This window comes from Meleagris gallopavo, chromosome 3 (assembly GCF_905368555.1).
Source record: "Meleagris gallopavo chromosome 3, MGAL_WU_HG_1.1, whole genome shotgun sequence".
NCBI classification, from domain to species: domain Eukaryota; kingdom Metazoa; phylum Chordata; class Aves; order Galliformes; family Phasianidae; genus Meleagris; species Meleagris gallopavo.
In genome coordinates this window covers 46289690-46305792 of record NC_139406.1, presented here as the reverse complement: position 1 = coordinate 46305792, position 16103 = coordinate 46289690, and the positions used below count along the sequence as shown (strand labels likewise).

At 40.1% G+C, this 16103-nt stretch overlaps 1 protein-coding gene and 1 long non-coding RNA gene across 2 annotated transcripts in view; one reads left to right on the top strand and one right to left on the bottom strand.

The window, feature by feature from the left end:
• DLGAP1 (DLG associated protein 1) overlaps nucleotides 1-16103 on the bottom strand; it is a 233548-nt gene that overhangs the window by 21258 nt on the left and 196187 nt on the right. Inside the window, exons 6-7 of the mRNA XM_085220823.1 lie at nucleotides 5275-5648; nucleotides 2644-2735 (exon numbers count right to left, since the gene is read on the bottom strand). Coding sequence (XP_085076949.1) covers nucleotides 2644-2735; nucleotides 5275-5648 — 466 coding nt within the window. The remainder of the gene's footprint in view (nucleotides 1-2643; nucleotides 2736-5274; nucleotides 5649-16103) is intronic.
• LOC146544689 (uncharacterized) lies at nucleotides 7830-15750 on the top strand. The gene is made up of 2 exons (XR_014882436.1): nucleotides 7830-8632; nucleotides 15558-15750. It is a non-coding gene; the product is annotated as an uncharacterized LOC146544689 (long non-coding RNA).

Here is a 16103-nt window from a genome sequence, read left to right as displayed (position 1 = left end):
AAATCAAGGAAATCTCAGTCCCATCTCAGCTTAGCTAACATACAGTTTTGAAGGATACGTTCTAGAAACTGAGGAGTTCAGAAGTTTGAGTTAGAGCATATGACTGGCTGGTTGTGCAGGGGAAACCCTAAAACCTGAGATTTTTTTTTTTCTTTGGTCAGAATAAGAAGTCATCAAACCCAAAAGACTAAGTGAAAAAAAAAGAAAGTGTTTGTTGCTCTTTGAAGACTATAGAAGAGTATATTTTTTCTAATATTACCACATCACCACTTCAAGCTATTTCACATTATATGCTGTGGTATACCACATACCAGAGTACGACAAAAGGTGGAGAGAGCTTCCTTCATCACCATAGAAGCTAGAGAAGAAGGATATGAGGAGTATGCATACATGTGCCTATGGTCCTACTCTCCTGTGGCAATGTCCTTAGACCATAATCTACCACTGTGTCAGCATTCAAAATTTCTTGTGATAGCAGACCAAGTACAATAACCAGTTGACAGTATGACTAGGAGCAATGAGCAAGATAATTTTTGTGTGGAGATGTAATGGGAGAAAATCCAGGGACACACATGGTAAAATGCAACAAACTGAAAGTAGTTACTGAGTTATGGGACAAAGAGCAATAAAGGACATAGCCTTTATTCAATAAATGTGTTGTAGTTGGTCTGGCACAATATATAGCTTCTCCTTTTCTGGTCCAGTAGAACTGGCTAACTTCCAACAATTTGATCATCTTCTGTAGGTGAGGAAGGCAAGGTGGTCCCTTGAGGCCAAGAAAGACTCAAAGGTAGAGAGAAAAGACAATCTGAAGAGGTTTAGACTGAAGATGTCAGCTGCATTAGCAGTACTTTTCAAACTTGTCTCTGGACGGGATAGGTCATGTTAAGAAAGAGGAGGGTTATTTGGGGTTTTGTTATCACCATGAGAGAGATCAGGTGAGAGATAAGAGAGAAACAGCAGGAAGATCATGAGGTCATTGTTGAAATAAATGTATACTTTTTTTTCCTCCTTCCCTAAGAGAAGGACTTGAGAATGGTACTCAGTAAAATCTAAAAATCAGAGTTACATTTGGGGAATGGGTACAAAAAGGAGTTGAGAGCAGGAGGTATAAAAAACTGAGTATAAGTGATGGATCAAGTTGTAATGTGGTCAGAGAGCGTTAGGCACATTTATCCCTTGAGCAGTGCAGGAGGAGGAGGATTCAGAGTCATTTGTCTTGGCAGGAAGCCCAGGTTGCAGAGAGTGAAGGGCTAATGAAAGGTCTAAGCCAAAGTGAAAGAAGGGATAGCTCTGCTCCAATGATGCTCTGGTTTGAACCACTTGGATCAACAAGGAGGCAAAAATTTTTTAAGCAAAGAGCTTTCCTAGTGCAGACTACAGCACACTTAATAACTTAGATTGGCACAGAAACACAATCAATTTGCCGCTACTTATATTTTTTGCTGTCTCATTCTTCTCATTTTATTTGATGTTTATTTAATATTTCTGAATCCTGAAAGTTATTTTTTTTTATTTTTATTTTTTTTAACTTTTGTCATGGATTCATCTCGGTAGGGCTTTTCTGAGGTTCTGCACATGTTTTGGTGCAGGGGAAGGGAAGAAGGCATCATATTTACAGTTCTATTCCTGTAACAGATAATCAATACATTGTGCTTTGGTATGCTTAAAAAAGAAATAATAAAGAAAAAGAATGTGAGTGCCAAATTGCGATGATAAGCCCTTTGTTTTCTGAGTACACTCATTTTCTGAGGATTAAGGGCTGTTCTTTATCAGCCTGTTCACTTCTGAAAGTCCATGATGGATTGCTACTTGTCCATCTGCTCTCAGTAGCAGCAACCTCAACCTGATCTGCAAGAAATCCCCCAAAACACAGCTGCGATCAGGCAACAGAGATAATGCTTTCTCAGGGCAGATCTTTGCAGGCAAATCTTACCTTTTTTTTTTGGAGCAATACAAGCAGCAATAGACAGAGGACTTTGGAAATAAGGTATTTACAAACAGCCATCGCTTTATTTCCTTTCCATTCCTTTTATTTTTTTTTTCCTTTTATTTTATGTGGGAGAAGGGAGGTGAGGGAGAGTTGGCTTTTTGGGGTAGTTACTGCCTTTGTGCTCGGGCTGAAGGGATATGGCTCTTCAACATCTATTCTAACGTGCTCATTTATCTAGCGCTAGAGGAGCTGTGGGTAAACGGGGCTTTTAAAAATCTCAGGCATAAAGAAATGTCTGCCAGAAGGAGATGTTTTAGCAGGTTAACGGCGAACTTGACAACAGTCTGACAGAGTCGTAGCACATCACATTTCTTTTTGCTGATATCACCTTAGCCTTTTGAAACTGTAGGAAAATACAAAATGTGGTCAACTCATATTTTGTACATTTTTCTCAGGAGAGGCTGTGAGGACAGCCGCCTTCTTGCTGCAGAGCAATGATGTGCCCCGTACCATGCTCTGGCCATGTGCAAACCAAACTTCAGGTCTCCTACTGCTCCTGGAAAATCCCGTCTGAGCAACAAGAGCCCAATGACCTAATGACTCAGACAGGAAGCACATTTATGTTGCCACGTGTGCAGGAACCGGAATTCATAGAAATAAGCTGTAGCACAACTACTTGCTTTAGAAAAACAGTATTATCTTTTACTCACCACTTCTCCTCCTCAACTTGCACTCCTATGGACTGGAACTTACTGGTTGCTTTATTTTCACCTGGTTTGGCAGTTTCTTCAGCACCATCAACCTTAAAAAAATAAGCAGCTCATTAGAATATATTTTGGCTGAGATATTACCTGGATACTTAGAATTTCTATTCACGATCGCTACTAAGTGTCTGCAAATATGACTTGTACCATAGCTACCTTCATCCAGATGGATGGTTTACCTCTAGTACACCCATTGCTGATGTTATTCATGAATATTCATCATTCTTGTTAATCTGTAAGGCATCTCTGTTAAGATGACATTAGGCCTGAGAAATGCAAGTGGAGTTTGTCCGGTATGTTATGGAGGTTGGGTGCTGAGATTTGCCAGAGCCTCTGAGCAGCTGTAAATCCAATCCCTGCACTGCACCATTTTGTAGGTTTTACCTGTGACTTTGTACATGCATACATTGTTATGTTAAAATGGCATATTTACTTTAAGTGGTAGTGTCCTTCTGGCTCCAGTCTCTGTAGTTGTTAAAGTCCCAATGCTACATAAGGGATTGTTAGTCACACACACACACAAAAAACAACCCAAACATGGCAGCAAACAGTATTTTTGGACCACAGTGAAACCACTCTGACCCTGGGTATACAAGAATCCTGGGTGTAGCGAGCATGTCTCCCACCAGCTTGCTATTGAGAGCAAATACAACAGCCTTGTGCAGGAAAAGTGATCAGAAAGATAGGAGTTTCAGAACAAGACAGTGAAACAAGGTAATTACCAAATACTAAGGTTTTGGGGTGATAATTCCACCTTAAATTACAAAACTAATAGAGAGAAGTAACTGTTTTGACAGCTTTACTTTGCTTATTTGTTAAACAGGTTTACAGCAAAGGCTGCTGGTGACCTAGGAGCAACTGAGGGGTGCAGGGCACACACCAGGAGTTCTTACCACAAGTGTATTTCATGTTTATTTATTATAGAAGGAAGCAAACTCCTGGCTAATGTGGTTTGCACTGCTCTAGGCCAAATTATAAGGAAGATGTTTACCTGTTCTGAGCTCAGTGTAAGTCTGAACTTGGCTCCTATTGCAGCCAATGGAAGGAGGTTGGCATATGGATGGTGATTAAGCTAGTCAGCTGTAATTTTTACAGTTTTAGCAGGAGATTTTCAGGGGCTTGAAGAGCATTTGGGCCTCTGTTTTCCTCAGATTTCAGCAAACGGGGGCTCCTGTTTCTCCTAAAAGCCCTATTCTTTACTTGCACCAATGTTACCTTCAGAAAAGAAAGATGGGAGATGGTGTCTTGGGAACCATGGTTCATGTTACTGCTATTCATATGGAATACTGCAAACAATGACTTTATTTCTTTCCATTACTTTGTCTGCAAAGGTCTTTGTTGCTTTGTTCAGTGAAAGGAGGGATCACAACAATAAAACAGCACCTTAGCCTTGACGGGTTTGGCAATAAGTAATAGGGTGTTCCTTTATCCCTGTCCTATCTGGGTCTTGCTCCTGCATTTAACACTAAAGATATCCTTTCTTTCAGAATATATCCAAACTAAACAGCTGTGAAGCAGAGAAACGGTACAAGAAAGGCATCAAACCCACGGGCTGAAGTAACTCTTGGCCTTCCAAGAAGAAGCACAAGGTGAGTAAAGCCACTGCTTGTCTGGCAGCTACCCCTGGGATGGCATGCTCAGCACCTCCTATCTTGTCAGGCGGATGCAGTGATTTCATGGTAAGTTCTTAGGCTTTGCTAATCAGATAAGCCTGTCCAGGCACAGAGGAGGTTGTAAACACAACCTCCATCTGCAGGGAAAAAAAAATCATGTTTTCTTGGGAAGGCTGATAAGCTGTGGATTGCTGTTCTGTTTGCTCGGGATTCATCTCTCATCAAAACCTGTGCCGATTTTCAGTTGATTGCAAGTTCAAGTACTTTGTTGCAAGAGCTAATCCTGCAAGCAGATAGTTGGCCTTCCATGCGCATTCTTTTGGGGGGATATGGGAAAGATTAATTAAGATAGCAGATTAAATTGGCCTAGTTTATTTGCTCTTCTCCTTTCTGTAAATACAAGTGAACTTTGGCAGGGTTAGTTTTCTTGTTTCATTCCACTAGAGGTAACAAAATGTAATTTTCCTTAACAAGGGCAAATCAGAAGGAACTTATCCTCTGCTCTTGAGGCCAGGATGGAAACAATGCTGCCTCATTCAAGCGGCCACCAGTCATTATGAAATGCATGAATAAGCAGTGACAATTAATTCAGTGAGGCTGGATGAAAATATTTTTTGGGTGATAGTGTAATGTAAATCATTGTTTTACACATTCCCTTTCAATGATTTAATTCATGCCTTTCTGACCCCCACTGTGTTATGATTCATAGATTAGTGCTCATGTGTGTAATTTAACAGAGCTGAATAACAAACAGCAAGGAGACTTAAATCCTCAAATCTGATGTTTTTATGATAAATTACTGAAACATCATTAGTACTGTAGCATGATTAAGCTGCTGGAAATTCTAATAGGCACCTGACAGGAAAAGAAGAAAAAAATAGACAAAACATTGCATAACGAGCAGTAAAATAAATGTAGAAACCCAGAACAATGGCATGCATATAATCTAAATCCTGTACTGTACCTGTATTCCGATAGATAAGCATCTGTTCTTCTTGAAGTGGTCCTTCTTTCTATCTTCTACTGCAACGGTGGCAATGGTTGTGGTGGTGGTGACAGTGGCAGTGTTGTTCCCTACGTGTTGACTTGCTGGGCCATGGATCTGTGCATTAGCAGCTTCAATAGCTGCTGTTAGTGCCTTCATACTGTCCAAACTCTCTGTGGAGTTGCTAAGTCCAGACTGACTGATGATATCTCCCCTCTGTCCATGCCCATCCATATATGCATCTTGGGCAGACTCTGTGCTGCTCTGGGCTGTGATAGAGATAAATGGTTTGGTGGTAGTTCTCGGTGGGACTGGAGGCGGTGTCTTCTTATAGGTGGTAATGCAGGACGACACTGGAAAAAACATGAAAGTTCTTGATTTATTGACGCTGCAGGGAAAATGTATGTAAATATCTTAAGACAACATGAGCATGGACAGAGCAGAGGCAAGGAGAAAGCTGTTAGCCAAAGAAACCCCAAAAGCTCCGGTAACTGTGCTAGGGAAATACCTTGCTTATCAGTGTCTTCTGTTCGAACTGATGTGAATGTCAGAGCTGCCATTAGAGGGAAAGAAAGATCTATTTGCCAAGTTCCTCATCAGTCTTTTAGGACTGTGTCCCCCAGCATGTTTTCTGCTACTTCTTCTAAATCCAGTGGGTGAGCAAGTCATTCCACCAAAATGTTTGTTATGGTCATAACTTCCAGACAGGACTCACAAGGATCAGACTCCAACAGCTTAACCCAGCTGATGTACACTTCATGCAGCTTTATTGCAATTGTTTTCTCTTTCTCCACCCTGCCCCACTCTATTTACTTATGCTTTTTAAGCTACATTTCTTTGTTCAGAGAGAGATCACGAAGCCATCTGAGATCCAAGACTTGACAGTCATCATGCTTGAACTTGTGTATTTCTTGTTATTAAATTGTTACAATTTTTGCACAGCCTATTCAGATATTTATAATGTCTTGTAAGGGGCATGTTTAAGACAACATTTTGCTGCTCATATTTCTCATAATAAACATATATGTGTATTTTTGAAAAATGCTTAATTTTGCACAAATGGAGTTAATGTAACGTAGTCAATGTCTAAAGCGGGTCAGCTGGTGGAACTTCTTAAAGGAAAGCATAAGAATAAATGTTTGCAACAAGAAAGACTTCAAAAGTTTCAGAGGACTCCTTTTTACATGTTGACGACCGTGCTCTCATCGTAAGTGCTTCTATATGGATGTAGAAGCTTATCTTGAGGTTCTCAGATTAGAAACTATTGGCTGATGTATACAGAATTACATGCAGAATGCACTGCACGGAGATAAAAACATACTCCTTTAAGGCATAGTTGGCAGCTCTGCTTTGCTGAAGTCCTGGAATGCTCTCAAATGAAGAAAAAAAGTCCATTAAGAATAAAAAACAATCATGATGTGCTCTATTTTTTAAGCAAATAAATGCAGGCATTAACCTGTGCAAAGTTCAGACACAAACACAATAACATAAATTCTTATTAACGATAATCACATGGCAAGAAATGATTCATTTTAATTGGCAGACGTCTATGCCACCCACATGAAAGGTAAGTCTGCTACAGCTGTTCTGCTCCCTCTTTGCACTGTATGTGCTTGTAGAGCCAGAAGCCATTCTGGCATTAATTTGACTAGCTCAGATCCACTCGCCTCATATCTCCCAATAGTTGCAGGAATAGTTGCAGTGTAAAAGGTGTTTCCAGGGCATGAAATCACATGGGATTTTTTTAAGAAGTCTGGTTTGAATTTCTGATAACATGTCTGAACCCATGTTAAGCCTTTTAAATGCTAATGGAAAAAGAGCATTTTCTGAAGGTTGTGAGCATTTTGAAACTGATTCACTTCTGAAGAATCAAACAGAAACCACAGCATCTTGGAGAGAAGAGAGAGATGAAAATGAACTTGTCAAATTTTAACTCCCAGGAAATGAAGTTTATAGGGGTTAAAGGTGCTTTTTAAAAGTGCTTACGACAAGACAAACCTATGAAACTAACAGGAAAGATGACAAATTTACAAAGAAGCATGTGAATTTTGCACAGTTCTTCATTGGTTTTGATGCTGACAAAAAAGCATTTGTTGTGACCGTGCACAATCAGGGAAACTGGCTGCTCTTGCTGCAGCACAAGCAGACTTACACAGAATAGTGGAGGCTGTTGCTGAGGTGATGGGATCCCAGAAATAACCTAAGCGGCTCATGGCCTGCAGAAATTTTCTCAAAGTGATGGAAATGAAAAATGAAATTTACCACTGAAGAATTTAAATCATATAGATTCACTCATATATCCAGGTAATGCTTTGGCAAGCCTGTTCCAGGCTCATCTAATAGAGGTTTGTGTGCCATGCTACCTTGCAATTCAGCAATGTATAAAATGCCCCATTTAAAATATGCTGAGTAAGGGCACTGTGGAACTCCTGGGCAGACAGCAGCACCTTCAGGACATCCTTGCAAGGCACATAGGTGTCCCTCTTCTACTTAGCAGATAACAAAACACACTCCAAAAGTGCACTTATGAGGAGAAAGAGACTACAAAATAAAAAGAAAGCCCCAACATGACTGGTCCACATGTCACTGATCATCCTTGAAGGGACAGAGTTAACAGCAACTGTCTGTCGACAGCTACCGGCCGCTCTGGTCAGTGCAGGACAAATGCAGAGCCCCCTGATTGAGATGTCTTTCATTCTGCTGGTAAATGCACTCAACGAGGAGCCTAATCCACGCCACAGTGAAAGATGTTTGCACTCAGCTAATTAAATGTGAAGTTATTAAGAGGGGGAGAGGATTGACAAGTCATACGGTGAAATTGTAAAGAGAAACAGCAAACGTTGTTTCAACAAGTCAAAACAAATCCTCGGTTTCCTGGAGTCACGCAGCACGCACTGTACAGCTCCGGAGAAGCAAAGCGTGCAAGTCATAAAAGATCCCCAGGCGCTCTGTTACTGGAAATGATGCAAACTCCCACCACTCCTGTGCAGAAATGACAACAAAACTGTGCTCTGGCTGCAGCTGTTTGCTCAGCGCCAGAGCTGCTTGAGCCCTCCCAGTGGCTGAAGTACATCAGTAAAAGGGATTTGGTGCATTGGATTTCTCCAGGCACTTTTCAAGAACCTAGCAGTGAGTGATATGGCAACCTGAAGGACCTGTCTGAATTTCACGGGGTGATTTTCAATGCAAAGGTGCTCAAAGAATAAAAGGAACACTCCCTAAGAGAAAGGACAAAACCCTGGAGCTGTCCTTGTGCAGCCCGGATCAGAGCATTGGGTAGCTGAAGGAAGATGCTGTGTTGTGGGCAAGAGGAGATCGTGGCCACCCAGTGCCGGAGGTGAGTAGAAGGCTCTGACAGAGAACATCACAGGATCACAGGGTACGTAGAAAAGACACAGAAATCTTCACACAGGGGACATTCAGATGGTTTTGAATTTGAGTTTGTTTAATTCACATCAGAAAGCGAATTTAAAAGGGCTCCGTAATTCCTAATAAATGCATTCTTGGATATGGATCAAGGAGTGAACTTCTGTACTCAAACTGATCTGACTGGAGAGTCAAGTCAAAGCAGACTCATTTGTCATTAAAATTGTTTAGGCATGGAGTTAATCAGAAATAACTTTTTTTGAACATCAAGTGTGTGTATAAACGCACAGTTTGTTGTAATATAGTTTTCTGTATTACTTTACATAGCACCAAGGGTGCCCTGATCAGTGGGTGGCAGCCCTTCCCATAGCACGGGGTTGGAACTGGCTGACTTTTGAGGTCCTGTCCAAACTAAGGCATTCTGTGATTCTGATACAGCAGATAAACATTCTTGTTCATTCTCAAGGTTTGGTCCAAGAACGAGTTAAATCATGTGCAAGGAAACCCTGGCTCCCAAAGCACCTTGAGTCAGCCCCTCATTCCCAGCTTTATCTATCCTCTCAGCGCTGCTCTCCTTTTCATTTTGATCTTGATTCTATTTCTGTTGCTCTGCCTTTGGGTTACAGTTTAATCACAAATACTGAGAGAAAAAGAACTTTCCCCAGATTAACAAAAAATAGTCACTAGTCCTCCTAGCTAATATTTCCAAACAACTAGCTCATGGGACAGGAATTTGAATCAGGGAGTGTCAACCACCCAGTTCAGAAGGAAGTCTAATGATGAAAAAAAAAAAAAAATCCCAGATTGCATAATAATAAAGATTTGAATTTGAATGTTTCACGGTAGGAGCACTTCAGTTGTTTAAACACGCTTACTAGGGAGATGAGCCCTTGGGAGCAAACATCAGCACTCAAACCCAGAGTTTTAGTTCAGTGAATAGGTGCTCAAGAGAACCCCAAGGCAGATCAACATTTGCAAAGGGATCAGTTTCACACAGTGATTTGAGCAGTTCAGGGTGAGATAGGTGAGCAACATCTTCCCCTCTCTGACTTGACAGTCTCAGGTGAACTGGGTTAACAAATACAAGGATAAACAAGGGTGCAAATTTAAAGTCAACTAAAATAATGGTGCTTCTCTTGAGAAAAAGGAGCAGCAAAAAACACAGCATGTACACAATTAAGCATTAATGAGGTAAGAGCTCCTCCACCCTGCATTCTCACCCTTGTGATTTAACTCCAGTGTAAAGGTATGCTGCACCAATACTCCCACATATCTGCACAATGAGGTAGGATTGGAGTGGGGGGATGCAGGCACATCCATGCAGAGCTTAGACTTCAGAGCTGCAGCCCCTGAGCTCTCCATGCAGAGGTGCAGGGCATGATTTGCCATGGTACATTCCAACAGAGCTGATGTACTCTTTACTGTGCATGTATTTCCCTGCTTTGTTGAGGTTTGGAGGAGGTAGTGGTGGTATAAATACTTAGAAATGGAGTTTTAGATCCTGTATTTTTGTTTTCTTGTGCAAAAAGTAGGTATGAAAATGGAGCATGTATTTTCTTTATATATAGATATAAACAACTATTCTCAAAGCACAGATGGCTTCTGAGGAAACAGAGACCATTAAAAAGAAACTGAAATAAAGATTTTCCTAAGAAGTTCTAGACTGCTTGAGGGAATAATACCTGAGTGAGTTATGAATGTCATTATCCCAAAAGAGAACTACTGAAATCTCTGTACTGTGCCATCAGGACTTCTGCCAATGCCATGTTTTTTCTGTGTCCCCGCTACTGTCAAGCCATAAATCTCAGCCAACAAAAGCCAAAGATACACCAAAGGTAGAAAGAGGCACAACTGACAACTATACAAAGTATGTAAACTATCTTTACTGCACACAATAGCATAGATGTCCCGAGTACCCTGAGGTCTAAAAGCCTGTGCTGCTGTCCATTTTGCAAGTTTGGAATGGTCAGCTAGCAGCTTTCCAGCTGGATGCACTAAGAGGTTCCTGAAACCCAAGCTGACCATGGCTCATCCTGTATCTCACATGAGAATGAGTTACAAAATCTGCATGAGTGCTGTCAGTGGATGACAGGTGAGTATTTCTCTACCAGATTTATTTTTTTTTTTTCTTTTAACGGCTGCTGCTGGAAGTTGCTGATGCCAGTCAGAAGTTTAATTGCAGTCCCAGGAAAGCTGAATTAGTGTACAGAGAACAGGTGAGACAGATGAAGGTGTCTTCTAAATGTCATTTATCACAGTGATATCACTGCAAATTATGGGTGCAGAGAAAAATTCATTGCACATAGGCTTCCTATGAGACCCACTTCACCTTTTCTACTGTGTAGCCATAGCTGAACTTCTCTATACATTAAAATTTACCATTACACTAAGAGTGCACAGTTTCAGCCGATTCGGCCTCAAAGCAGGCAAGTCTATAAGAAGCTGAAGCTCAAGGAAAATATTTCACATGAACTGATAGTTATTACCCAAGCAAATAGTTGTTAGGTTGGCTTATTACATTTTGTTCTTAAAAAAACATGATCTGCATTGGTCTTGAGCAGTTAAGGGCTTGGCTTTATATTTTCTGAAGACAGAACACGGCCATGTGCACAGCCCAGATCTCATCATGCATGTGGTGATGGTGCTTTTCTGAAGTGCTCTATCCTGGCTTTGGCCCATAAGACATGATGTTGTGTTTGCTTTTTTTTTTTTCCTGAGAAAAATCAAGAAAGATTACCTGATTAATAGCTTAAATGAAGTGTACAGTACTGTTCTGATGTTTTCTGCACCTAAATGCTTCACCAAATCCCTCATGCTCCTCACTGTCAGAGCAGTGATAGAAAACAAGAAACATTAGACCTTAGATCAAAAACAGCCGTCTAAGAATTTTGTGTTTCAGAATTTACATGCCATCAAATCACCACAGTAAGAAATTCACGATCTTTCTGAATATCAGTGCATTCATATTATAAAAAGCATTTATGGAAAGCAGAGCAAATAATGTGAAATATAACAGCTTATCCCACTAAGACCAAGGAAGTGTAACAGTAAATAAATGTAATAGTATGCAGCATGATCCTTTTCCCATGTATTTTCCAGGAAGCAACTTCACTGGCACTTTGATGTAACAGTTTGTTATGTGTTACTGCAGCACAATCAAATTCCAGAATTTGCATCCCTTTCCCTCTGGCAATACTGTTAGTAAAGCAAAATGTTTTTTTTTTTTAATTTTTTTTTTATTTTAATGTGGTGTTGCACTAACCCAAACCAGACACAAAAATGTAAGCAGCTACCTAAGTAAAAACACAATGCATGGCCCATTGTCTGGATTTTGAGAAACACGGAGGGCTGAAATTCCTACAAGTATTTGGCCTTGCGAGCTAGGCAGATTCAAATCAAAAGCTTTAAACAACATACTCAGAAAAACTTACCACTTTTTTTTTTTTCTTTTTTTGTTTCTTTGACAACCGAAGAACAGTTGAATGTAAAGACTTGGGCTGCTCATTGCGTGCTCCTGGGGCTAATCACATGAAAAGGTCTCTCTTATTTCTGAATTGGATCTGGATTCTTGAAAATTTGACCTGAGCAGCAAATGCACAATCTCATTTTCAGACTATGCTTGTAGCTCATTCAGCACACAGTCATGCAATGAGTCTGCCAAAGCGGAGCCTATGTTTGCCATTCTGCTTGGGTATTACAGTGTCAGTGCTGCCTCTTAAAATGGTCACATAGTACTTGAAACTTCTGAACATATTAATGTACTCTTGTATGTATCATTTCCCTTTACTTATAAATTGGATATTTAATATGTGAGCAGCCAATACACTGGAGACTTGCATCCTATCAAACCTGGAGGCGTATGGTTAGGACCAAGCCTATACAGTAGTAAACCTCCCATGACTGTGTATTTTACCCTCCTTCATTCATTAAGAAACACTGCTTTAAGGTGGAAATTAAGCATTTAGGCTGGAAAAGGTCACTAGGATCATCTGGTCCAACCATCAGCCCACCATGCCCACTGACCACGTCCCTCAGTGCCACATCCAAACGGCTCTTGAATACCTCCAGGGTCGGTGACTCCACCACCTCCCTGGGCATCCTGTTAAGTCCTTCTTGATCCTCTGCTCTCCATCCTCTATCTTTGACATTGGAGCCAAGTGATGACAAAGCAGGTTCAGTAGTCCCTCATTTTAGGAGGAGCTTGTCATGACTTTGATGGAAAAACTGCAAGGTGCAATTGCTCAACTTTAGCCATGTAGGAGATAGGACTAGAGAATAATTAGGATTCTGCTTCTCTTTTCCAAATCTGTGAATCTCAGGAACTAGCCTGTGAGCCTTGAGGAGATTTAAGCAGGCCAATTATCTCCAAGTAATCTGATCATGCAGAATTTAAGCTACGTATTAATATAGCTGGATATCCCTGTTTTCAACATTATTGATACATCAACATTTGATTCCCATCCAATGAAAAATGACTCTAAAAGTTGTTCCCAGTTCCTCAGTCTGGAAACACACTTCTTTGATGCTGATGTTAGCATGAAAGCAAGCTTCTACTGGATCTTACTCCCAGTGGTTTTCTGAATACTTAATAAATGTAAGGTAGAGTAAGCAGAACTCTGTACAATTGCACACACTGACATCAAGCTGCTTGCACAAAATTTGATTACTGATGCATCTAAATTGGCTTAGAAATCAATTAGTTTAATTTACTGCAAATCCACTCCTGATGTGGACAAGTATAGATGTGGATATGACTGATAAGGTCTTTTTTTAAAAAAAAAAAAACTTAAAAGAAAATGCAGTGGAAGTAATAGTGATTCATTCAAAGAGTTTGTCCAAATTAACTGTATCAGTTCACTGATTTAAAACTGATTTCCTTTTATGCCACAGTGTGCAAACAAGCTACACATTGTTATCAGTTACGTCCATTTGAATGCACTGGAAATTGTACAGGTATAAATTAAGCTGATGAAAATCTGTGAAGATTAAAAGCCCTCTTTAGTTTTCTCAGTCAAAATCAGTTCTCGGGGCTGGTCTGTTTGAATTCATTTGTGCCTGCATGTTTCACTTACTTTTATATCTGGTGTTATTTTAAAAGACACAGTAAAACACAGAACACAGTGATCAGCATTTTTACTAACAAACTTTTCTATAGTGACCCACAATGGGAAACTTCTGCACTACAAGACAGGTTTATACATAGAGAACAGTTATATTCCTTTGGTCATTATGAGACTGGTAAATATAGCAAGTGAATAAATAAGGGTAGACCAGTTTTGCTTGTTACTCAACACTAAGGCTGTTCAGAAGCTTTTAAGCAATACAGAATGACATTGCTCTGACAAAGGCTATTCAAACCAGCTTAAAACAACCCATATGGAATAGAATTTACTATTTTTGATATAGTAGCCACCTCCATTATTAAGCAAACTACCTCACTCTGTGGTAAGGGTAGGTTTTGCTTCCTCACCATCCAGCAATTGACTTAAAGACCCCAACTTAAAAAAAGTGAATACACAAGCCTCTGCTGCCACCAAAGCTTTAGTGCTCTCATATTGTTTCTAAAGTCCACCTCTCAATTTGGTTGGAGGATTTTATGTTATGCGGCTTGACTTCTAAGTTTGTTTTAGTTTGGCTAAGAGGTAAAATTCAGATGACAGCAATGGTGAAGGGCTGCTGTGTTAAAATCAGACATAAGTTGGAAAGAAACTACACAAACACCAAAGACAAGAAAATAAGAGCCGCTGCAAACTATGAGAAGAATGTGATTGATAAAAGCAACATGAACAACTTTTTAGCTGCTATAAATTTCCAGGAAGTACCATGGGAATTGATTTATAACCCTTTTATTTTCTGTTGCAGTGCAGTTTGCTATGACTCATACAAGTCACGCAGGTTTAAGATCACACTATATTTTTCTCATAGAGAACTACTAATGTAAAAAAAAAAAAAAAAACAGAGTTCAGGAAAGAAAGTATCACGTGGGCATTGAGCAAGAACATCTGTTCAACCAGGGAAATACTGAGTTGTTTTTATGTAATCAGTACTACATTCTTACTGGATTTGGGGCGTTCTGGTCCAAGTAGGAATGTCTAAAACAAGCAAGTTATCCAAAAACAAACGCAAATGCTACTTGAAGCAGGAATAAGGAAGGGAAGAACTATTAGCAAAACCATGCTTCAGGCACAAGAGTAATTTGCTGCTTGAGACAGAGTTATGGCCCAGCTGAGAAATTCTGCCTGTCTGGAGGTCAAGGCATAGTTATCAGGTTGGAAGTCACCTGTCTGGGACAATCCAATCCATTCTCAAATGACAAGGAAATGTAGATAAGGAGTTTACACAAGAAATTATACCTGTCTTTGGCATAATTTCAGGTAAGCTAGCAAAACTGACTCAAGACATTAAGTTTTTCCAAAACCCAGGGGAAGAAGAATAATTTGGTAAACAAGGCATGTTAAGAACATATGTCAGATATATATTCAGTGTTGATTGGAAGTAAAATTTAAACCAAAACCTGGTTCCCATCTTTCCATTCTGTGTTCAGATTAAGAAATTATGGCCTAGCTTTGGGGCAGGATTGAGGTCACCGTGGATGACCTCATTATTTTATGTTTTTGCATTTTTTTTTTTCCACAAAAAGAATCTTACCTATATTTCAATAAACTAGCTCAAAATACTGGATTGGCATGAGCAATTCCTGTTGATCAGGAATTGAGTGTCAACACAAAATATATTGACATCTCAGGTGCAGTGCACCTCAGTACACAGATTACTATACAGTATATAGATGTAGGGATATGATTTAGTAGTTATGATGTTGACGAGCTAGCAGTCAGACTAGATGATCTTAGTGGTATTTTCCAACTATAATGATTCTATGATTTAATGTATTTCAGTACATCTGAGGACAACAATCATGCCTTGTTGGGAGCCCTGAGCCAGCACCAATTCCCAGATTTAGACAGAGGAGGACAGTAGCCCTGCTACACATGGATGAGGACAGAGCAAGCCTCAAGTCACCAGACTGGAGTGAGAGACACCCCCATCATTCCACATACTTTTGCACTTATTAAATAAATGCATATAAAAGAGGCCTTGAAGAAGTTCAGATTCACAATTTGTAGGGGATGTCAAGCACAACTTTCATGGAGACATCATAGAATCATAGAATCATTCAGGTTGGAAAAGACCTTAAAGATCATTGAGTCCAACCACAACCTAACCATACTACCCTAACTCTCACAAACCACCACTAAATCATGTCCCTGATCACCACATCCAAACAGCTTTTAAACACATCCAGGGATGGTGACTCGACCACCTCCCTGGGGAATCTATTCCAGTGCTTAACAACCTCTTCTGTAAAGAAGTGTTTCCTGATATCCAACCTAAACTTATCCTGGCACAGCTTGAGGCCATTTCCCTTCATCCTGTAACCAGTG